The following is a 24894-nucleotide window of genomic DNA, read 5'->3' on the forward strand; positions in this document are numbered from 1 at the left end:
AATAACTAATAGATCCCTTTCAAATATTAGTTGAATAAGAAGCCTAACTGATGTGGATAGGTTTTTTATTTTATTTTAATTTTAACATTTTGTGATTTTCTTAAAGTAATACTTGTTTATTTTGGAAAACGAAAAAGAGTATTTAGAGACATAGAAGAAAATAATCAACCACTGCTCCATTATTCATGGTAAATGCCAATAATGATTTACAGCTTTTGATTTCAAATTTATTTTAACTTTCTATTGAAATTGTTCGAACATAAATGTAGGGATGGTAGTATCATGGATCTCTATGTACCTACCCATCACTTAGCTTCAATAATTATCAATTCATGATCAGTCTTATCTTATCTGTGAGCCCCTTCCACTTTATCCTCCCCTCCCCTGTGCTGGATTATTTTGAAGCAAATCTTCTATACCATATTATTTCATTTATAAATGTTTTAGGATGTATTAGAGTAAATAATCTTCAGGTCATTGTTATGTATCTGAGGTACTGGTATTCTACAATGACTGAAAGAAGATCCATATGCTACTGTTCCTAATTCTGTAGTTGCCAAAGATGGTGTTGTGTTATAAAAGTGAAAATCTGGCTTATAGCCTTGAGCTGCAGAAGGATCTGCTGGCAGGGCCGAGACTTTTCTCAGAAAGTAACTCCACCAGCTTAAATGATGAAATGAGTAGCAGATTGAAATTCAGGAAACCTAGAACTCTCTCCATTAACCAAGCTTTATTTAGGAAGATTTTGAGGATTAGAGTTACCTAACATTGTGCTTTAAAATGACCTAAATTAGTCTCTTGTTCTTATTTACTTTAGACCCAGGTAGTTTCCCAAAGGATTTGCCATGTTGTTAGTTATAGTGTGTTTGGTAAAATTAACATGGAGGCAATATACTTATAGAAAGGAATTGAAGACAGGAAAATCATTTAAGAAGATACTAATTTTTGTGGTCTGAACTGACAAAAAAACAATGTTGGAGGGTGGGAAAAGAGGCAAAACTTAGGTAAAAATTATTTACGATACCAATGACTTGCTTAGCGATATTTTGTTTAGGAGTTACGAGTATGGGAATAGTCAAATGTGCCTTCAAGACTACCCTAGGGATCTAGCATAATACTATGCTCTTGGCAGAAAGAGTGAAGTTGAGAAAAGCAAGGAATGATGGGGGAAAGGGATGGATTAGTTCAATATGAGTATACCAAGTTTAAAGTAATATCATGGCATCCAAGTAGGTATTTCCTTTGGGCCAGAGGAAATCGAGGACTAGAGTTCAGGTGATATATGAAACCTGGAGATCTGCATTTGAAGATTATTTGTAAAGCCAAAGGATGATTGCCATTTCATAGGGAATATTTGTTTAAGAAGGAGAGCATGTGGCTAAAGATAGATCCTTTTAATAGTTTCAATGGATGGGAATAGGAGTAGGAATGAGTTAATCTAGCATACTTGAAATTAATCCTTTCTGAACATCTATGACAGGCATTTTCATGGAAAAGGGAAGGAGGGCCTACTGCATAGCCTGGGACACAAGGGAAGTGCTATGCCAGAGATATGTGCGAAGACTTATAAAACCAAACACTTAACAAATGACTCAGTGCACAGTGCAGTGCATGGATTTCATGCAGAGGTGAAGGCATAGACCTGTGTTGTTGGGGCAGTGGTATGGAGTCTAAAGCATAGGTTGTAGGGTGAAGAGAATGGCAGGGCACCTGGTTCTGATGTGCAAGAACTAGGAAACTACTTTTGGGGGTTGAAGAATGTTAGAATTACTGTTAACATTGAAGACACAATCAACAGTTAGACTTTAACATAAATTAATAGAACGCTATATAATAAAAGCCTAATATGCTAAGTGTCCGGTTGTCCTGTCATCCATTCAACCAATCAAAGAGTAATATGCTACTGATATGCTAAGGCTGCTCAACCAATTGCTATGATGTGCACTGACCACCAGGGGGCAGACACTTCAACCGGTAGGTTAGCTTGCTGCTGGGGTCCGGCCAATCAGGACTGAACAATCAGGACTGAACAAGACAGGCTGGACATGCCTTGGAGCCCCCTGCAGTCCCTCCCTAGCTGGCCAACCTCCCGCATCCCTCCCTAGCCCCGATCATGCAACGGTGGGGTCCCTCTGCCTGGCTTGTGCCCTCTGGCAATCCAGGACCCTTCAGGGGATATCAGAGAGCCAGTTTTGGCCCTATCCTGCAGGCCAGGCCGAGGGACCCCACTGGTGCACGAATTTGTGCACAGGGCCTCTAGTAGGAAATAATGGAAACATTTGTAGATTTTTCTCTTCTGTTTATCAAGCAAATGCTATCACAATATATTACTGTATATTCACTTTTATTTGTATTAATTTTGTTCATATCAAAATTTGATATGTGGAAATATGGTCAAAGTTAAGTATTCAAATATTTAATATATATTCACATGTATACATACATGTTTATTTGCTCAACATATTATCAACACCCAGGAATTGGGATACAAAGCTCAGTAAATGAGATAATTTCTCACCTTCAAGATCTTTGTAGATTAGTCTAAGACAGATAATAAAAAACATATTCTAGTTGGATAAGTGCAATGATATGGGAGCACTCAAGAAGAGTACATACTCTACCTTGGGTATTAGTGAAAAGATCTAGGAAGACTTTTTGATTACAACTGACTCTTAAATGATACAAAGGTTTTAGTGGGTTGATTTGAGGAAGAGAGCATAAGACAGTGGCATACTATGCAAACTGAGTAGCAATGAAAGTGAAGACCTGGTGGTAAAAGGGAACCTGGTATATGAAAGGAATCCTAGTCATCTCATTATTCTTGAAGCTCTAAGTGTGAAATAGATGGGGCAGGAAATGAGCTTGTAGGTCTGACTGGAGACCAGTGCAGAGTGACATCTCACACACTAATTGAAGGGACTTGCATTTTATACAGAGGGGTGACCTGGCCAGTTTTGCATTCTGGGATACATGGCTGTGGTAGCTAGGTGTAGGATGAACTTGTTGGGAAGACAGGCGTGGAAATAGGAAGGTTACTTAGATGGATTGTGTAGTGGACCAGGCTTCACTATGTAAAAGGGAATAAGAATAAAACTGAAGGGACAGATTTGAGAAATTATCCAGGAAACAAAGTGGACAGAATTCATTAATAGATTATTTATGGAAATTTAGAGTGAGTGGGTCCAAGGAAGGGATGACTCCCAGGTTTTTGGTTTGGTGAATGGTTGTACCTTCAGCTACAACAATAAATGCAGCAAGAGTACATGTTTATTTGATTAGGTATAAGTTCTATTTTGGACCTTTTGAATTTAAGGTGTCAGTGAATTATCCACATGGAGAATTCCAACAGACAGATATCTGAAGGTTGGATGAGAAGTCCACATTCGAAACCCAAATCTGGGAGCCATTAGCATATGGTGGCACGGAAACTCCAAGAGTGGACATTCTCTTTAGTATGAACATTATGTTCATAATCAATATGAATATGCTAAGTATATACTGAGCCAACTATCCAAGAACCAAAATGTAAAATAAACTCTACTCAACCTTTTTAAATTTGCTTACCTTTGAACTAACCAGAAACACTGAAGTATGAACCTAACCAGTCCTTTTAAAACATGCATTTTCACCAAAAAAATGTTAATCCTAGCACTGAAATAGCATACCAAAATATTATTTGAACTGAATTGATAGATCATTTACTTGGAGTTCCTAGAATAGGGTGGCTTGTGTATAAAGGACATTGTATTTCTTGCAAAAGACTTCAAAGGCAGTCCATATAATGATTTTGGCAATGAGAAGAATTTAATTTTTTTTCTCTCTCCCAGCTCAAATACAAGTTATCTAGGGAGAAAAATTACTCCCAGATGATTTTACAATTGCCGGCAATCCAAAATTAAACCAAATTGCATCATCACACACCATGGAAGGAAGACCGACAAAATGTACTTTCAGTAGATTCTAGGAAGCATAGGACTAACTTAACTGCGGGGGCCCCGGAAAATGGTTTTGCCTAAAGATCAGGAGTGATGAAGTCTAATGATGTCCATTTGTAGGAACTTTTCTAGCGATAATTTTGGTGATGTTTTGTATGATGAAAACAGAAATAAGACAATATAAAATACAGGATGATGAATAAAGAAACACCAATAGTACAGTATTTTGATGTTGGAGTCATCATATAACTGGAATTTTATTCCCAAACCAGAATCGACCAATTACAGTGGTACATAGTCTCCACTTTTGTAGTGCTTACAGTGCGCCAAGCACAGGGCACATTACATATCCTTACATTGGCCATTGGAGGAGTACTGTTATTAGCTCCATTTATCACATGAGGAAACTGAGGCAAGCAGAGGGTAAGCAGGCTTGCTAAGTTCACACCGGTAGTTGGGAAAGGTACTCTGCCTTAAGAGTCAGTGATGCACTCCGGTGGTCCGCCTTCAGAGTCCCTGCTCTTAACCACAATCCTAATTTAAGTGTGAGCGCATGCAGCTGGTGAGCAGGGTCCCTGTGCATGGTGGAGTTTTACAAAATACAGAGATGACACCATTCTCGCCCATAAAAACATTCAGTCTCTTGTACTGTTTCCCAAATTGCATTGCAACACACCAGATTCTTTTGATTTCATTTTTCCCTATTGCTGTGTAAAGGCTATATTAGCACATACTTCTTATATATTTAAAAGTAAAGGGATTTTAAAAAAGTTGTTGAGTTTGAGAGAGAGAGAAACATCGATTTTGTTGTTCCACTTATTTATGCATTCATTGGTTGATTCTTGTATGTGCCCTGACTGGGGATTGAACCCACAACCTTGGTGTATTGGGATGAGGCTCTAGCCAACTGAGGTACCTGGGCCAGGGCCTAAAGGTAATTTTTAAATGAAAAATTTAGATTGTCCTCTTTTAGATTCAGTGATGTACAAATTAGGTATAGGGATTACTAATTTTGGAGGGTTTTTTTTTTTCAATGTGTAACAGCATATTTAAAAACTCTGCCCTTTACCCAAGAAATGTATTGTAAATGCAAATTATTTTAATCAAATAATTCAAAAGATACTAGGCATGCTTGCTATTAAATGTTTTATTATTAATGCTTTTCCATTTTTAATTATAAAAGTCATATATAATCACATGAAAGAACATTTGGCAATAAAATATGAAAATCCATAAACCCAGCAGCTGTTATACCTTATAGTTTTATTTTTTATAGTCCTTTCCTGCGTACTAGTCTTAAAATATTGTAAAGATAGTATATTTATAATTTTGTACTTTAAGAAGTTTTAATTTTACTTAATAGTATTGAAGATCTTTTTTTTAAATAAAAATAAATGGAATACTAATTTGTTGTTTGGATAAATCTGTGTTTTTATATTCTGGGTTAGCTTTGTTGTCTATGCCATGTTCGCCTATTATAGTTCAGAAACATTTTTGTGTTATTTCATTTGTATCATTCTCTTCACCCTTATCTCCTTTTCTGGCCTTGGCTTTCCTCAGCTGGGCACAGTCAGGTGCACTGACGCCCCCTACCTGCAGGCTCAGTCTCGCACAGCACCTGAGCCGTTTTTAACTGAGTCCGGGATACATCTTTAGCCTCAGATCCACTGATTGGTATGACTTGGAGTTAACTTTTTTCATCCCAGACATTGGATTCATTCTCAGTCTGGAGTGTTTAGACTCCTCCACTCTTAGCTGACCCTCCAGTCGCAAGTCCCTCTATTGCCAGTTGCCATTGGATCAGCCCCAGAACCCTCACTTTGCTGTTCTTGTCCCTCATCTTTCCTCATTTTTTTTTGAAATATTTTTTTTATTGATGAGAGAGAGAGAGAGAGAGAGAGAGAGAGAGAGAGAGAGAGAGAGAGAAACATCAATGTGAAAGAGAAACATCTGTTGGCTACCTCCGGTACATACCCTGCCGGGTTGACCAAACTGCAACCTAGGTATGTGCAAACCTGCAACCTAGGTATGTGCCCTGACCAGGAATTGAACCCGTGACCTTTCGATGCATGAAACAACACTCAACCAACTGAGCCACACTGGCCAGGGCATCCCTCATCTCTCCTTATCCTTTAACTGCCAGCTTTAGCTACTTGGCCTGGGTTTCTCTCCTTAGTCCCCCTCTTCCTCAGTTATTCTCCTTTATCCAGCAGGCCCCTTCTAGGCTTTGTTACCCCTTTCTTACTTCCCATTTTATCCCCTGCATATATCCCAGTCAACCTTGGTGTGTGACTCCTGTACAAGCGTCACCTCCTGAATTCTGGGTGAGACTTCTTGGCATCTTTGATCTTCTGCTGTATTCATTGAATTCAGCCTACATCTTGCCTAAGTGATGCTATTGGGCCCAGTTCCTGTGACCGGCCCACTAACTTGTCCATTGGCAGGTGCTATGGGTATTCTGTTTCCTTTGATGTGTACCCTGTCCTGGGACCAGGCCTCTGTTTATCTCTCCTCTCTTTCCGTGCTGCACTCTATTGCAGAGGTCTGACACCATGGGACAATGTCAACATGATTTCTCCCAAAGACAAATTACTGAGTAAAATCAAGAGAGTAAAAGAAACATTTTAATGCATGTGGTTACTTTAAAAAATTATCCACTGATTTTTGTTAAATCTCTTCAGATCCTTTTTCAACTGTTATTTATCACTTGAAGCAAAAGGAGCAACTGTGTATGTCACGTCCAGACGTCTTTGTACTGTGTAGGCTCTAGATGCAGTGCCTGTTGTGTCTGGATTTAACATGACTATCACACTTGAAGTTAAAGAACCCATCAATACAGACTAAATTAAAACTGGAGTTGCATAAATAGACTCTATGGTGAGCTGTCACTGAGTTGCCTTGTTTATTCTACTTATTGATGAATTTTCATAACTTACTGCTTGAATAAATTATCCAAGAATCAACCTTTTCTTTATATGCTTATATATTAAGTATATTATCCTATATAATAAAAGTCTAATATGCTAAGTGTCCGGTCATCTGTTCAACCAATCAAAGCATAATATGCTAATGATATGCCAAGGCCACTCAACTGCTCACTATGACATGCACTGACCACCAGGGGGTAGACACTCCAACCAGTAGATTAGCTTGCTGCTGTGGTCTGGCTGATCGGGACTGAGTGAGATGGGCCTGACACACCCTGGAACCCTCCCGTGGTCCCTCCCTGGCTGGCCAACCTCCTGCATCCCTCCCTGGCCCTGATCGTGCACCATTGGGGTCCCTCGGCCTGACCTGTGCCCTCTCGCAATCCAAGACCCTTTGGGGGATGTTGGAGAGCCAGTTTCGGCCTGATCCCACAGGCCAGGCCAAGGGACCCCACTGGTGCATGAATTTGTGCACCGGGCCTCTAGTAATATATGTAATTTATGCTTATTTACAATCATATAAATAATCATAATTTATATATAATCATATATATAATTTATAATCATTATTTATATATAGATTATCCATGAAATATGCTTTTCTTTACATATTACTTCACATTTGTGCAAAGGTACTGCCAGAATAAAATCTTATAATGATTACTCTTTTAACTATTTGATTGGACTGAAATTTTCACTTACAATTTATATAAAAATGAGACAACATTGCATGTATGCTATTAAAGAGGGCTCAATAATTCTTTCATTCTTTGAAACTCTGGGGACATTCAGATCCTTCCACTCTTTGTCATACATGTAATTGGCCATATCAGTAACATGATTGGAATGCCCAACTCCTTTCCTCTAAGATATCAAATAGGGCATTCATTTATTTAATTTCAACCTCTTGACATCATGCAATTCTTATTCTCTCTGAATGATACGTGGAGTTATGTGGCATAACCAATTACTTACAAAATGCAACAAGTGGGGAGGTTGTACAACAGGTTAGAGTAACATTCTGATATCCTATTTCAGTGCTAGGATTAACATTTTTGGTGAAAATGTGGTTCTTTACTTCATCTTACTCTATGGTTGTATAATAACTAAATAATAACACAAAATAGTAACTTTGTCCTTGAGTTTAACTTAGTCATTATTTACCTGTGTCATTGTGGACCACATTTGAATCAGGCTCAGCCCCCTGATCAAAAAGTAGTTGGTGACAGTGATGCCCTTTCACCTGACAGGTTGTATCCTGCCATGTTCCACAGGCAAGAAAGGAAAGTGGTTCCCAACCAGCTTTGCTCTCGAAAATATGGAGGGCCAATATTTTTTTTTAAATATATTTTCATTGATTTCAGACAGGAAGGGAAAGAGAGAGATAGAAACATCAATGATGAGAGAGAATCATTGATTGGTTGCCTCTTGTACGCTCCCACCAGGGACCGAGCCCCCAACCCAGGCATGTGCCCATCGAATCGTGACCTCCTGTTCCATAGGTCCACGCTTAACCACGGAGCCCCATGGGCCGGGCTGGAGGGCCATTGTAACACTATTTTTTTCCCTTGGTAAAATGCAGGAATATATAGTGAGGAAGTTATTTCAGGCATTGGTATTTATTTATATTCATGTTGAAATCTAGTTAAATGAAAGTACCCTCTAATCAGAAACTAACATTTTATGGAAAGAGTAAATTTAGTCACTCCTAGAAAGATGTCTTGCCTGTTCTTGTCTTTGGTTAATATTCAGAGGGACTTTTCTTTTTCTTTGTAGTTTTCTTTGTAGTTCTGTTTTAAGGTATTAGGCTCTGTATCAAATCTTTTTTGTATTATTACAAATCAACCAACCTTTTACTACTTTAATGTTGTCAACCACTCATTCTTTATTGTTTTTTTAAATGCCAGAAAATAAAAAGCTAAAACCCCACCCTATATTAATATAATTTTATGATTACGATTTTACATTCACAAAAGTCCAAAAATTCTAAGTTATACTTCCCCAAAGAATCCTAATTCAGTCACATTGCATAAACTGATATTACGGCTGAAATGTATCATCATTACAGTAATGCAGAATACTCATATATGCATGAAAACACAGTTATGGTTGCTGAGGGAACCATAATTTTGGATTTTTTGACTTTTTTTGCACATACAACTTCAACCATGATGTTAAGTTAATGCAGTTTTTTTTAAAAAACTGACTCTAAAGTAATACATTTGTTGCTATATTTATCTTAAAAATACATTTTTATTGACTTCATTTTTTTCTTCTGTATGTCTATAAACCTATACTTACAAAGATCTGATGTCCCTACAAAGAGAACTACCTAAGGGATATTTCTCTATAAAAATAGTTTTTAGGCTCATGTATACCCTTCCTCTCTCTGCCTTTTTCTCTCTCACACACACTGCCTCACACACTTATGTTACATTCTGGCACATTATAGAAGCAGGTAGCATATCCACTACCTGCTGTTGAAAGTGTTGACGATACTGAATTATTTATTCTATCTTCTGCACTCTCCAAAATCGTTTTAGGTACTTTGACACATTTTGGTCTCTTCCATATGGATACTTCATGGTGGCAGAGTTGCCAGATGCTCAGGTTTTGTGACAGTCTTCGTGTTTCAAGGACTGTTGGAATATTCTTGGGAGAATCTCGCCTTGTTACTGATTCCTATGGAGTGGTGAAATACTAACATTTCTTTGAAAGTGTTTTTCAAGATAAGGAGTTAGTGCAAAAAGTTATTAGAATGTCCCATCTGATTATTTTTAACTTTGGGAACTGAGTAGGAGAGCAATTTATCCTGAAATTCATTTGCAGTGGGTTGGCATCATTTTAACGATGTATAACACTAGCATTATACATGGTATGGGGATTATAACAAAGTTATTTAAAATATTAAATGTTCACTCTTATAGAACTTCAACTCTTTTCTTATATATCAATTGCCAATGCAAAGATGAAATGAAGGATATCAAGTTTAGCTTAGCTTTGTATCCCTTATACACTATATCAAACTATATCTATATATCTATATCTATATCTATAGCTATAGCTATATCTATATCATCTATATCTATGTCTCTATATGTGTGTGTTTATATAATATTTAAATATAACTGTATATATAATATTAATATAAGGATATAAAATGTGGGTATTTCTGGTCCTCGGTGTTTGCTTTTCCTCTGCATTGTTAATGGAAACTCATTATCTCCCCCCTTTCCAATCCCTACTCTTAACACACACTGGATTGGGAATTTTTCTAATCTTTTAATGTCCATCTCAAGTGTTTTTTCCTTGAAAGCTTTTCTGGGTTTCCCCAGCCAGGTATGAGGTTCCTTGCTTGCTTCTCTCCTGGCAATCTGTGTATTTCCTGACTCTCAGACACTGTTCTGTACCAGGAGAGGAAAGGGAGGAAAGGAAAGGGCTGACTCAGAGGCATGCTGCCCTGCTGCGCCCTGTGTGTAAATGCCTCACGTGGCAGGGAGAAGCTCTGGTGGCTTTTATGTGACCTGTGGCCTATGACCCTAAGACGTGGGCAGTGGAAATTCAAATAACACTGAGACTCGGATGGATGTCTGTAGCGAGTCTCTAGTGCTTATTAATGTTCACATTTAAGTACTTTTGTCTCTATTTTGTAGAAAGGGGGAAACATGATCAAAGAAAGTTTTACTGACTTTTTTCCCCCAGTGAGTTGGCTTTCCCCCCTTTTAAATGGAAAATGTTTTCATCCCGATATCTAACTGAAAGCTGTTCCAACTATTGAAATGAGGAGGCAGGTGCCCAAACAACACCTGTGACCCCCTTTCTGTAACTAACTATCGTTGGCCCAGCTTGGCCGCTAACTGGCTAACCCAGGGCAGGTGACCTCATCTGTGCTCCTTAGTCTCCTAGTAAGGAAGTGTGGCCAAGGCAACATGAGGTTCCTGCGAGCCAGAATATGTGATGAGTCCCACATATACTGCATTGTGGTAGGTGAGACCGAGAAAAATGCATCTCAGAGAGTTATTATGTCATGGACGCTGTGTTGAATGACCTTCAACAGTATTGTTTATATAACATTTTAAATTTTCATCTGTCTTTTCCCCCCTGTACCTATGCATATGTTACTTTAAGGGAAAAAAAAGACCAAAAAAAAAATAAATAAAAAACAAAACAAAAAAACAGGGCAGTTATTTAAGTTGTGCTCAAAGGAACCATATTTAAAAAAATAGTGTGTTTTTTGTTTGTTTGTTTGTTTGTTTGTTTTATCAAACTCAGTCACATAGGAGAGTTTAAAATTTTCATTTTATGTTATTAAAATGGAAGGTTTTTTTGTGGGAAGTTTTGATCTTGCTTTCAAACTGTTACCCCCTATGAAACCCCCTTCTGTGATATAGACTAGAAACATAATGCTAGAATTTTTACATTGTTGGCTTGATGAGAAAGAAACACAGGATTAACAAATCAATGTTTATAAAAAGTCTCATCTTTAGAATAAAAGGGTAAATGACCAGGACACAGTCCTGGGACTCATGTCTTCAAATTATTTTTCTACATCTACTGATGCACTGCATTATTTAATAGTACACGCTCCCAAACACTTGCTGAGTGCCTACTGTGTACTTACACTCCACTGGTTTTGACTTCTGTAATTAATTATCTAGTTATATCCATGTAATTAAAGTGGTGTGCAAAGTAGTAATACATTGGAGATAGTAAATAATTTTTTTTGGGGGGGTATATTTCTCCAAATGGCATATTAAGCATCAAAGTCAGGGAAGATTTCAAAGAACTGTCTCAGATTTGCCAAAACAAACATGGACAACATAATCAAAACATAGGAATAATCTCTATGAAAAGCATAACAAAATGTCACAAATCAAATGATAGAACAAGTCAATAGAATATAGGATTCTGGGAAACAGATTTAGACCAAATACTCATAAGCACAAAAAATTTTAGATCTTATGACTGATTATAGAAAGATGGAATATTTAGGAGGCATTTTATTTGTGCTTGTTAATTTTAGCAATAGATGTGACTCAGTAAAAATAGCAACTTACCATATTTGCCATGTTAGCTTTTTCATTATTGGGGCACAAAATACCTTTCCTTCCATGGTTGTCAGGGATAATTTACGTGATATACCAGGAGGCAGGATAATATTATTATTGTTATTGTTATGACTATTGTAACTATTCTTGTTGTCTAAATGCCACTCTAGCTTGCCTATGGTTTGTTTCTTAGGCTTGTGCCTGAACACAGTTTTCTGTATCTCTTTGAGCAATAGTGTTCTGGCTTGACTGATCAGTGTGTCCTTACATGTGTATAATCTTAGACAGTATTGGTAAGGCTGAGTTGGAGCAATGATAAGATTCATATCCATTGCCTTGGATCTCTGGATTTCCAACTTTCTAATATTTAGAAATAAACTCTAGGGATTCATGAGTGACATGAACTAAAGGGCAAAGAACATTCCAATATAAAATGATATGCTGCTGTTAAGGAATAGTCTTCTCTGATAGATTAATCATGAGGTGAATGATAAATATTTCACATACTAATTATATTAGTTTATGGAGATAAAACACCATATGAAGTGTTCCCAGCACACTCAGAAAGTTAGATGCCTTTTGCATGTTAATTGACTTACTCCTTCAAGGCTGATGATCATGAATCCCGGAAGATGACAGAAATCATTATCATGACATTGTGTATTCCTGATCTCTGTACCAGGTTGACACCACCTTTCCCCAGGAGTTCCTTTTCTTTGGGCGATAGCTTAAGTACTTGATATGTTAGGATTGTGAATTAGAAAACAGTGCTGGACATATTATTAGGGATCATAAGGAAAAAGTAATGGGCTTAAACAAAAACAACACCAAATAACACTCCTTAGAATTGTGTTGTGTGCTCAGATAAGAAGGTAAGTGCATTCTTTGGGGGTGGGGGGGTATGAGATGCTATCCTATTTATATTTTAATGGTAGAAGTAAATATCGTATTGAACATTTTACTATAAACAGAGAATCACCAGTTTTATTTTCTCATTGTCATTGAGGGAATGAATGATTGACTGATTGATTGATTCATTCATTCATCTATTTGTTTATTGAGCACCTGGGATAGGGAAATGAACAAGGAAGCTATAGGACTCACTCTAAGAAAACGTAAATCCATTTGAGTGGGGACTGTCATGTTAAGGAAACTACCAGATATTTAAAAAAACCAATAGCAGATCTAATATATCTCATCAAGGAATATATACTTTAATGGGGGAAAACAAGATAATATGTAAAATATTGGAGAAACATGTTAAACAGATATATAAAATTATATAACACACCAGAACCAACATTTTTATCTGACACATTAGTTGAATTAAATCTCTAATAGTCCTGATCAGGTGGGAGTGTCATCCGTATACCAAAATGTTGCAGGTTTGATTCCTGGTCAGGGTGGACAACCTATCTTGATGTTTTTCTCTCACATCAATGTCTCTCTCTCTCTGTTTCTCTCCCTTCCTCTCTCTCTCTCTCTAAAAATCAATAAAAGCATGAAGACTTAAAAAAATAAAATAAAAAGACCTTCCTTAAAAAAATCTCTAATGAAATTTCTTCTTTAGTCTATTATCTGTTATCTTTAGTTACGTAGGGGGCACTCCACTTATATTTAGCATTTGTGAAAACTGTCTCTCTTTTTTCCCTCTACTCCAGCCTGGTTTGTTTTTTCTTCTTTGTGAAGGAATGTTACCACTAATTGCGATTACCCAAGTTGGAAACCTTTGAGTCATGCTCACCCTCTCCCTCCCAGGAACCAAGTCATTGCTCTTCCTATCAGCCCCACTTCTCTCTGTCCCTCTGCCCTGACCACCTGCATCCTTGTGACGCCAGTAGGCTGACTCCTTCCTGTTACCTGGGATGCTGCCTAGGTTACATCTCCTCAGGGGCTCCTCCTTGATGGACGTCACCTTTCCACAATTTGTCTAGTGGTACAATCACCCAGTAAATATGTGATAAGTGAAGGGTGACATAAAACAGTTCAGGTGAGTACAGTTCCTCTGTGTACCATTTATATTTTTTTATTTCTCAAACACAGACTGTACTAAGAAGTACAGTTTACAGGAAACATTGAGTCACATTCTAATCTTAGATGATTCTAAATCAGTGTGGAATAACTGAAAAAAGTAGAGGCTTTGGGGCCAGATCAACTTGGATTTGAAACTCATCTCTGCCTCATAGGAACTGCTTGTCTTAGCATCTAACCAGACCTCTTGTGCTTCAGTGAACTGGCAAGATGGGGATAATAAGACACATCTCTTAGGGTGATGATTAAATGAAATGATATATATTTCAAAAACTTGCACAGTACATAGTTCCCTCTCTTCCTTTAGAATATTATCACATTATGGTGACTTCAGGATTTCATTATCACAAAGTGATGATAGAGAGCCATTGTTTTAAATGAACTGGTATTATCTGTATTTGGATATGTACAGGGCAACCTCCCTTATGTTGAAAGTGGTAATGATGGTGGTATTTTATTTGACTCCGATTATTTCAATTTACTATCACTTTTCCTAGCCAGCGAGCAGTCACATCTCGGTTAGTTAAGATAATAAGAAATAACACATTGTTAGTACAATAATAAATGTACATTGCATCCCCATATTGCTAACAGACAAAGCACAGACTTTTACAAACTTCCCACCCTGCACTTGGGTACCTCTGGGTCTGATGGAAGACCACCTTTCCAGTTTTATCTGATCGCTTATCTTTTTGCTAAACTTTAGCAAACTGTCCCTTCTCCCCAGACTTATTTAAATTGTGCTGACGCTTGCAGACCCAAAACCTCAGGACCCAGGCTTCTGCTGCCCCCAATAAACTTGAGGCTTCCTGGTTTTCCTCACTCTCTCTTTTGTCTTCCAACCAAACCATAGCGTTTAGTGCCTCTCCCTGCATTCCCAGTCAGCTGTGCTGCTTCGTGACTCTGCTTGTACAGGACAAAAGATACTTATCTTGTTATTGTTATTCAATGTTTCCTGTATTTTTGGCTTATTTTACCAGTTATATTGTCAGCTCTTTTCCAAAAGGGATGATATCTTGTACTTTTTATATTGTCAAGTCAAGAGATCTGATAATATTTTTTAAAGTATATTTTTATTGATTTCAGAGAGGAAGAGAGAGGGAGAGAGATAGAAACATCAATGATGAGAATCATCAATTGGCTGCCTCCTGCACGCCCCCTACTGGGGATGGAGCCCGCAACCCAGGCATGTGCCCTCGACTGGAATCGAACCTGGGACCCTTAAGTCCACAGGCTGACACTCTTTCCACTGAGCCAAACCAGCTAGGGCGAGATCTGATAATATTTTGATTTGTTGACTTATTGGTAGAATGTCTAAAACAGGTTTATGTATAAATGTTCTGAGCGGTTCATATTACCTTGTGTGTTTAAGAATGCTCTTAATAATGAGTTCTGCCCGGCTGGTGTAGCTCAGTGGTTGAGCATTGACCTATGAACCAGGAGGTCACAGCTCGATTCCCGGTCAGGGCACATGCCTGAGTAGGGGGTTCCATCCCCAGTAGGGGGCATGCAGGAGGCAGCTGATCAATGATGATTCTCTCTCATCTTGATGTTTCTATCTCTCTCTCCTTCTCCCTTCCTCTCTGAAATCAATAAAAATACATTAAAAAATAATGAGTTCTAGTTTCAAAATACATAAAAAACGTTTGTGCACACAGTAACAATTTCCATTTGTTTAGAGATTTCTTTTTTCAATACTTATGCCCAGTCTTCCTTCCTGTTTCATCCTTTGTTGTTACAAACGTAATTATTGAGTGTCTTTTATGGATTAGGCATTATGCCAGAAACCAAGAATTAAAAGACTTGAGAGGTTGCTGGAGTAGTTGAGGTGCCTAAATTTCAGTGACACCTTTAGTAACAAAGCTCCAACAGGTACCGTGTAATTTGTCTCCTTAAGCCTCCGTAGAGCAGGTCAGAGCGCCGGTGTCTGCAGAGTGCACAGGTGTTAAGAAGCCAGGTGGAGATAGGCGCAGTGGCAGGTCCTCCCTACAGACCTGGATTCTGTGCCTTCTGTGCAAGTGTTCTTTACACGATGCTCTCCTGGCCAGCATGGAAGGCACGGGGAAGGGATGTGACACGGTGGAAAAGGCAAAACTGCCCCCATTAATTGGTGCTACAGCATGGGACAGCTTTTGGGAACCTGGATACTCTTTTCTAAACAGCCTGTAAATTACCCATCACAAGAACCTAGGAAACTAAATGACTACATTTCTTTTCCTTTTAGATATGATTTTAATCTTGTATTCTTAGTTGTCTCAGCAAATGGAAACATTTTGTTATGCAGTGTTCTGGAAGGTTTTTGAAAATCCATAGCATTTAAACGTGTAGTAAAGGTGTTCTAATTAAGATGAAGGAGCTGGCAACTGAAGCATACTGGCTGAAAATGAAATTTGTATATCAATGATTAATGGATATTAGAACTCAGTTATCTTTCTATATAGGCTTTACAAATTACAAAAGTATATTTAAGCCAAAGGCTTTTGAAATGTTTGGGACTGATTTTCATTTAGGCCTGTATGTTTTATTGAACTGCTGTTATACTGAATCACTATTTACAAATGTTGGAGGTGATAAAGCGAAGGAAAAGCTAGTACTCCTTTCTTCCCTCCTTATGTCTAGGTCATCAGCAAACCTGATGGTGCTGTCAGCAAACTCAGCCAGGCCACTGCTCCTTACCTCCAGTCTGTCATCTTAGCCCAAGCCACCCTCCTTTCTCCTCTCCTTCCTGTTCTTCCTTCTCCCAAACTGACTCCTCACAGTCTGTTTTCCATTGATAGTAAGTAAAATTTTCTGATATTAAAAAAAATGTTATGAAATACATAAACAAATGTAATATAAGAGATTATGCAATCAAAAATTGTAAAGCTTATGTATCCTAATATATAAAAACCCAGGGTCCATAACGTCCAAAATGACCGAAGGCTCGACCAAACACCTGGCTGCACGCACAGCAGGCTTCAGTGGGTGGGGACTGGAGGGCGGGCTGAACTGCTGACCTCTCAGGGAGGGAGAGAGGTGGGGCTGATCAGTGGCTACCACGGCTGCTGGTGAGGTCCGGAGAGAGAGAGAAGCAGAGTCTGATCCGCAGCCTTGAGGATCAGACCCTGCTTCTCTCTATCTCCTGGCCTCGCCAGCAGCCGCTCCTCTCTCTCTCCAAGAGATCAGCATTTCAGCCCACTCGCCAGCAGCCTGGTGTGGCTGTTGATCAGCCCCACCTCTATGATCAGGCCCAGAGATAAGCCCGGAGACGCTGACTGGCATAGAAACCAACCAATCAGAACCACATCTATGTGAAGCGCAAAGAGCCAATGGCTGCCTAGGAGGCAGAGCTTTTGATGCTGACTGGCATAGAAACCAACCAATCAGAACCTAATCTGGGTGAACTGCAAAGGCAGAACCTAAGGTGAGGGCTGAGGAGGGGTTTTACGGGCAACAGCTGTTTGGTGTAAGGTGTAAGAAAGTGGTACAATTTTTTAATGACCGGTTTGGCAGTATAGTGCATATGGCTGGCTATCAGTCCAGATATAGGGATTATGTATTTTTGTTTGCCAAGAGTATCTCTTCCTGATGAAAAAGGCCCCCTCCCCCCCATTTAAGCAATCCTATCCTACATAATCTATACTAATAAAAGGGTAATATGCTAATTAGACCGGGTCGACCGGCCATCTTCCATATGTCCAACTTCCTTCTGAACAAAGCCATGGTGGTGGGGACCGAGGCAGAGGCAGTTAGGGGCGAGCAGGCTGGCAGGCAGGGGAGGACAGTTGGGGGCAAGATCAGGCCGGCAGGTGGGTAGGGACAATCAGGCTGGCAGGGGAGGGCAGTTGGGGGTGAGATCAGGCTGGCAGAGGAGGGCAGCTGGGGGAAAGATCAGGCCAGCAGGGGAGGGCAGTTGGGCAGTTAGGGGTGAGATCAGGCCGGTAGGAGAGGGCAGTTGGGGACGAGATCAGGCTGGCAGGGGAGGACAATCGGGGGCGAGATCAGACCGGCAGGGGAGGGCAGTTGAGCAGTTGGGGACGAGATCAGGCTGGCAGGGGAGAGCCACTGGGGGCGAGATCAGGCCGGCAGGGGAGGGCAGTTGGGGGTGAGATCAGGTCGGCAGGGGAGGGCAGTTAGGAGCGACCAGGCCGGCAGGGGAGGGCAGTTGGGGGCAAGATCAGGCCAGCAGGGGAGGGCAGTTGGGGGTGAGATCAGGCCAGCAGGGGAGGGCAGTTAGGGGTGATCAGGCAGGCAGGCAGAGAGGTTAGGAGCGATCACGCAGGCAGGTAGAGGGGTTAGGGGCAATCAGGCAGGCAGGCAGAGGCAGTTCGGGGCAATCAGGCAGGCAGGCAGGTGAGCGGTTAGGAGCCAGCAGTCCCAGATTTCGAGAGGGATGTCTGACTGCTGGACATTCCCCAAGGGGTCCCAGATTGGAGAGGGTGCAAGCTGGGCTGAGAGACCCTCCCCACCCCGTGCATGAATTTTGTGCACTGGGCCACTAGTATGAATATAAAAATCATGCCCTAGTTATGGGTGTTATGCACATCACATTATTAAATATATTAAAATCATATGTTTTAAGAATAATTTTTAAGATAGTAGAACAACATATTGTGTTAAGTGTTACTAGCAAAAAATCCCTAACAATGTATTTATATATATAATTAGAAAGTAAAAGGAATAAGAGTAAATGCACTCAAGATACAAATATACTTTTGTATTTTTCCTGCTTAACATTCTTCAGTTTGTACCCATTGTTGTTAACATAAAATCCATAGTTATGTTCACGTCTTCCAGAGGTCCATTGATTTCCTCATGCTCTTCTCTGGCCATTTTCTCATTGAATGAATTGCTCCAGCCTCCTCGGTCTTTATTTAGTTCCTCAACCTGTCAATTTTCATCTTTCCTTAGCTACTTTGTTTCCTATTTTATGTCCATCATTTAGTCTAGTATCTTGCAAATGATGATGCTCAATATACAATTGACTAAATGATTGCTGGAATGTAAATAGTGCCTATCTCTTTTTGGGGTGATTGTGGGTGATATTTCTTTAATTTATATTTTTTGTACTTAAAACATTTCTGCAATGAATATGTGTTTTCTAATTGTCAGAAGGAAAAAGGAAATAGTGTCATTCCAGAATTGGAGAGCCTGGCCAGGAGGAACTTAAAAATTAGATTACTAGAATCCAGTCAAGGATCTGTACCAGCAAATCAATTAAGTGAGGAAATGCATTCAGGTGCCATGGGTGGAGTGTTAGGTTAAGTCAAGCTGGTCCATCCAGAGCTGTGCTTTCCTACACAGTAGGCTTCACTGTATGGCTATTTAGTTTCTACTAAAGTTAATTAAATTGAATTAAATTTAAAGTTTAGTTCCTTGGTTGCACTCGCTACATTTCAAGTGCTGGATAGCCATATGTAGCTAGTCGCTACTATATCAGACAGTACCGATATAGAACATTTCCATCATTGTAGAAAATGCTACATCACAGCAAGTACAGGGTCTACAGTCCTGGAGAGTGGATATCAAGGGACAGGAATCAGAAAAGAACAAAGACTTTGGGAATGAGACTGAGCAACGTGAAGCCACACAGCTGGAAGAACAGAACTGACTATTTTGGCCAGGGCCTATGAAGCCCTAAAATGAATCATTCAATATGAGTGACCACCCAAACCGGTATCTGTGTTAACCTGGGTACTATATCCTGATTTGTTATAAGTGGTTGGGGGTGAGTGGGTAGGGCAGCTGTTGAAAAGATGTCATGGGGCAGGAATGAGGAATGAGGGAGTATGACTAGATTATATGTAGTGGTGGTTAAATACTGAATGCCTGTCTCTGTTTCTCCTTTCGTTGTCTTTCCATTTCCTTTAAGATACAAAAGTATGCATCCTGATAATGGTGGCCTCACTCCTACATTGCTTAAGTGTATCTCAGCATCTCTTTTTACCTATTAAGGCAGCAGGGTGAAAGGCAAGCAACCAGTTTATTCAAACTGAGCAAGAAAAGGATAAAACCTCGAATGTTGAATTTCACTGTGTTGAATGATTTTGCATTTCTCAAGCAAATATGACTCAGATTGCAGATATAATGGGCACTGAGAACAATCGAACCATGTGTACGGACACAATCCCAAATACATAGAAAGGTGCTAATGTGCCGGCAGCCTGAGCCGTTTGGGTTAGAGGATCCTAATAGCAGCTTACTTAGGCTTTTCGTGAGATGGTAACTTAAGATGTAGCCGCTAATTTGAATTTAGCAGACATTTTAAATATAGGTTTCTCTTACAGAGACAAAAGTTGCAATTTAAAGCTCTTTGGTGGTCTAAAAACAGCTTAATTCTGTAGTCGCGTGGTAATAAGTACTAATCCAGCTTATGCAGTGATTGTAGTATGTCATGTTTGTGAAAGATTGCCCAACTGCTTTCTCTGGGTTTTATGTTAATTTAAAAATATTAAACATAAAACCTTATAACATCTTCACGCTGAGATAAACTGTTCAATTTAACTTGTGCTCAAGCAGCAGCTGTCAGGAATTATCTTGTTCCTACCGGTGTTCGCTATCACCTTGTGCCCTTTCCTGCCAGACATGCCGTGCGGGATGCTAAAGCTCACCTTGCTGGGATTTATTGCTTAAATAATACCTGAGGCAAGAGGAACGTGGGGAGCCGAGGGATTAGCTGCTGATGGAGTGATGTCACTCATTGTATGATTGTCAACTTTTTTTTAATTGATGGAAGGAAGCAAAGTGAAAATTGCCTATAAGTCACACCTGCGTTCCTTTTGAGGGCATATTCATGGCTTATTTTAGGGAATCACCGAGCTGAATATTTGAGGAGCTGCTTATTGTCCAATTTAACTACCCTTTTCCAAGTGAAAAAGCAGAGACCTGTTTTACTAATGATAGAGCTAATTTCCACAATTTAGGAGCATGAGGGCTATTTCAAGATCAGCAATAAAAATATAATGAATTTCCTGTTAATGATTGAAGGAACTACAGGAAGTGTTGGTGTGGTTAATATTTTGAAAATTATTGCCATTTTGCTTCTGAATGTATTGCATTGTTTCATTTGGGAGTTTGACTTGGAAGGCTCAACTTTAGATTTGGATTCCTTCATTACGGATCAGCTGGGAGGATGAGAAGAGGGCGGGTGTGGTAGGAATAGGACTCACCTTGGTTAAACATTTTCTACAGATTTCTCAGGTCCACCCTGAGGATAATTCTCATGTAGGAAATAAACAATTGGATTATGACTAAAAGTATATATATGATGGATTTATTGCTTATGGCATGTAGCATAGTTTTCTCTTCTACTTAAGGCCATTTTGTGCATATTCCCCCAAATTGTAGTTTTATAATGTATAACTTAAAAAAATTTGCAAGACTAGATCAATGAATTACAACATGCCAATCACTTAATTGTTAATATTTGCACATTTTTATTTCTCTATGTTAATATATACATATGAATATTTATTATTAGTAGCCTTTTGACTGAACAATTTAAGAATTAGTTGCAGACATCATGTAACGTCACATATAAACAATTCAACAATCATCCTAAAAAGAAAGATAATATCCTGTATAAACCCGGTAAAATTATTAAACTTAAGAAATTTAAGACTGATGAAAATTTACAGTCTTATATTCAGCCCATATCCAGAGTCTCCCTGTTGTCCGTATAATTTCCTTTATAGCTGCTTTTTCCCTACCCAGTATCAGAGTGGCATTTTGCTTTGGAGTCTCTTTATTTTCCTTTAATCTATATATATATTTTTTCTTTAATGACATTGACCTTCTTGGAGATCCAGCCCAGTTATTTTGCAAGATATGTGTCTGTTTCCTCATGACCAAATTCAGATCAGGCATTTCTGGCAGATTTGTATCTTTCTCATTGGTGATTGAATCTTTCTCAGTATACTGTATTGGGAAATACATGATATCAATTTGTCCCATCATTGATCATATTTAGTTTGACCCTTGGATAAATTCATGTCTACCAAATTTCTCCATTTTAAAGGTACCATTTTTTCTTTGTAATTAATAATTAATAAGGGGACCACATTTAATGAATTTTTCTACCTTGTGTGTGAAAAATGTTGAACTTACTCAAGTCTTAATGATTAAGAATGGGTGTGTATGTTGGGGCTGGGAGTGCGGATACAGGGAAAGGGGGAGAATTTTCCAATAAGTAGACCCACAAGTGGCCATCCAGTTTCTTTTAAGGAAAATATTGATTGAGATAAATGTTTTTTTGTTCTCTCTACTAAGGATAAGATTTGTAGATTTGCAAATACCTTCATATTTCAGAATTTTCAATTTAAGTTCTTGGAAGACTTGTACGAGGTGGTGGTGGGAATATTTTTGGTGAAAATAGGGCATTTTCTGGCCATAGTTTTTCTCTTTGCTATAGTTAGATACGCAGAGACAATTTAAACAATAGTGCATCTTCTTTGTAAGATTTTTAATTTTTTACTGTAGAGCAACAAACCATGACATTAATATAGCAATGTGGGTGTAAAATTGAGATCACTGCTTTTTGATCAGCTGTGGCTTTTGTAGCCCATGAGGAAGGCACTTGAATTCCTATTTATGATACATGCACTTATTATGTAATCACTCTTCTTATGTGAAAGGCTAGTGCTGCAGATCATATAAACACCTGAAGTTAGCCATTTGGCTTGTCAGCCAGGGAGGATTTATAGGAGTTGTAATCATGGTAATAACAAGGATGATATTTTGTATTTATTAAGTACAGAAAAATGCATTTGCAATGTAACTCGTCCATGACCAATTCATGTCCCTGGCGTAATGGAAAGCACTTGGGGCTGAGAGGACTGGGAGCCCCTGCTTTGCCACTTTCCACCAGTGTGATTCCAGGAACACTCAGAACCTTCCCGAACCTCAATTTTTAGGTGGGGAATTAAAGCTGTAAGGGTCAAATGGTGCTGCATTATGTTATAAAGGTGGTATTCCATCAAAATTGTGCCATCTAAATGTACTTGGCTGCCCAGGGACTGTAATGTGCACCTCTTGTGTCCATGCGGGGTAGACACCTCGTTCGTGAGACATTTTCAGGTTGTCCCAGACAGTTACCTCTCCTTCCTGTTTGTTACTTCACTACTTGGTATATGTCACTATTACGGACAGTATTCATTGCAGCGGGCAGCCTGTCCATCTTTTCTGTTCTTCCTGGCTAGACCCTGGCATTAGTAAATGTTTGGGGAAGGAGTGAGTTGATAGACACTTTCCTTTATAAACATGGTAGGTAAGCTTTCAGTTTCCTCCCCTTCCCCAAAGAAAGGGAATCAGTTAGCCTTTCTTCATTTTTTAAATATTTATGTTATCTATAAGGGGTTTTACAAATTGTCTATCTGGTGCCGCTAGCAGTCCAGTAGCAGAGAAAAAATATTAGAAGCCCCCCACCAGAAATACTGCAGAATAGTTAAAAAAAGGGGGGGAGGGTGAGGCATGGTGAGAAAACATACCAAGAGAAAAAGACTACACTAGATAAGTCTATTGCATAAATCAAAGGGTTTCTGTCATAACATGAGCATGTGCCATTCCTGCTTGTATATTGAATTTCAGTAGTTGGTTGCATAAAGAAGTAAAGTGTAATGAAACTGGCAAGCCAAGTATTCCCCAGTCAGCCTTATCTTTGTTCCATTTGTCCTTCAGATAGAGCTTTTCTTGCCTTTTTCAATAAAATCCATCCAGCTTTTTTTTTTTTTTTTTTGCATCTCTCAGTAACTGAGCTGAGAAGACCAATGATATTTGGAGCTTTTATAGTTTTTAGCAGCTGCTTTTTTCAGAGATCAAGACTTGGAATGCTGCTACATGGTATTAATTCTTAGCTATTGATGTGTCCCTGTAGGGCACGTGTTTTTCTGGGGGTAGGATGTGGGGAGGGGAAAGAAGGGCAAAGGATGACCCCGGTCAAGCGTGCTCTGGACAGTGAACCCTCATTTCCTTATTTCCTAGGACCCTCTTTGCAAGCTCAGTGCTTAACCTGACTGAACTGGCTGCCCTTCGGCCTGACCTTGGGAAACTGAAAAAGATTCTCTACTTCCACGAGAACCAACTGGTATATCCTGTCAAGAAATGTCAGGAGAGGGATTTCCAATATGGATACAACCAAATTCTATCATGGTAGGTATCGACTGTATCATGATATTTAGTCCTTCGCTACTTTTATCTTTATAGATGGTTAGCTTTTAAATCTGGAGACCTATTGTACCCTTATTTTAAAACACCTTAAGCCCTGACTGGTTTGGCTCAGTGGATGGAGCGTCAGCCTGCGGACTGAAGAGTCCCAGATTCAATTCTGGTCAAGGCATGTACCTGGGTTGTGGGCACATTCCCAGTAGGAGATGTGCAGGAGGCAGCTGATCGATGTTTCTCTCTCATTGATGTTTCTAACTCTCTGTCCCTCTCCCTTCCTCTCTGCAAAAAATCAATAAAATATATTAAAAAAAACAAAAAAAAAACACACCTTAAGATAGGTACAAGTGTTTATTTAAACATGCCTTCCATAATAGTAATTACTTGTGCCTCTGCAATATATGTCTAGGATCACAGCTAATCCTTTTATAAAATACATATATACATATGGATCTGTACATATGTATGGATATAAAATCTAATTATATGTTGAACTAATTATCTATTTTCTACAACATTCACAATGGAGTCAGCGGGTTCACGGGACCTTCTTCACCCTTGATTCTCTCATCTGCTGTTTAAGACATACTTTCCGGAAAGGGCAGTCAGTCTGCTCTTCTGCCAACCACTTTCAATGAATTCAGCTAAAACCAAAATCGGAATTTTCAGAGGAGTAAACAAAAAATAAGACATAATGGAGTAAGGAGTTTTTGTTCATATATATATATATATATATAGTTTGTAAGAGAAAACTCTGGAAAATGAATCTTTAGGTAGTTGTTGGTATTTTCCACCCCCTCATTGAGTCTTCTGAAA

General features: G+C 39.0%; 1 protein-coding gene across 7 annotated transcripts in view; it reads left to right on the plus strand.

Annotated features, from left to right (window-relative positions):
- The window catches only part of GTDC1 (glycosyltransferase like domain containing 1), a 364719-nt gene that overhangs the window by 152398 nt on the left and 187427 nt on the right, over positions 1–24894 (plus strand). For all 7 annotated transcript variants that reach the window (XM_079781763.1, XM_079781767.1, XM_079781762.1 and 4 more), the window contains one exon: positions 23899–24066. In XM_079781763.1, the coding sequence (XP_079637889.1) occupies positions 23899–24066 (168 nt within the window). The remainder of the gene's footprint in view (positions 1–23898; positions 24067–24894) is intronic.

This window comes from Cnephaeus nilssonii, assembly GCF_951640355.1.
Source record: "Cnephaeus nilssonii genome assembly, chromosome: 10".
NCBI classification, from domain to species: domain Eukaryota; kingdom Metazoa; phylum Chordata; class Mammalia; order Chiroptera; family Vespertilionidae; genus Cnephaeus; species Cnephaeus nilssonii.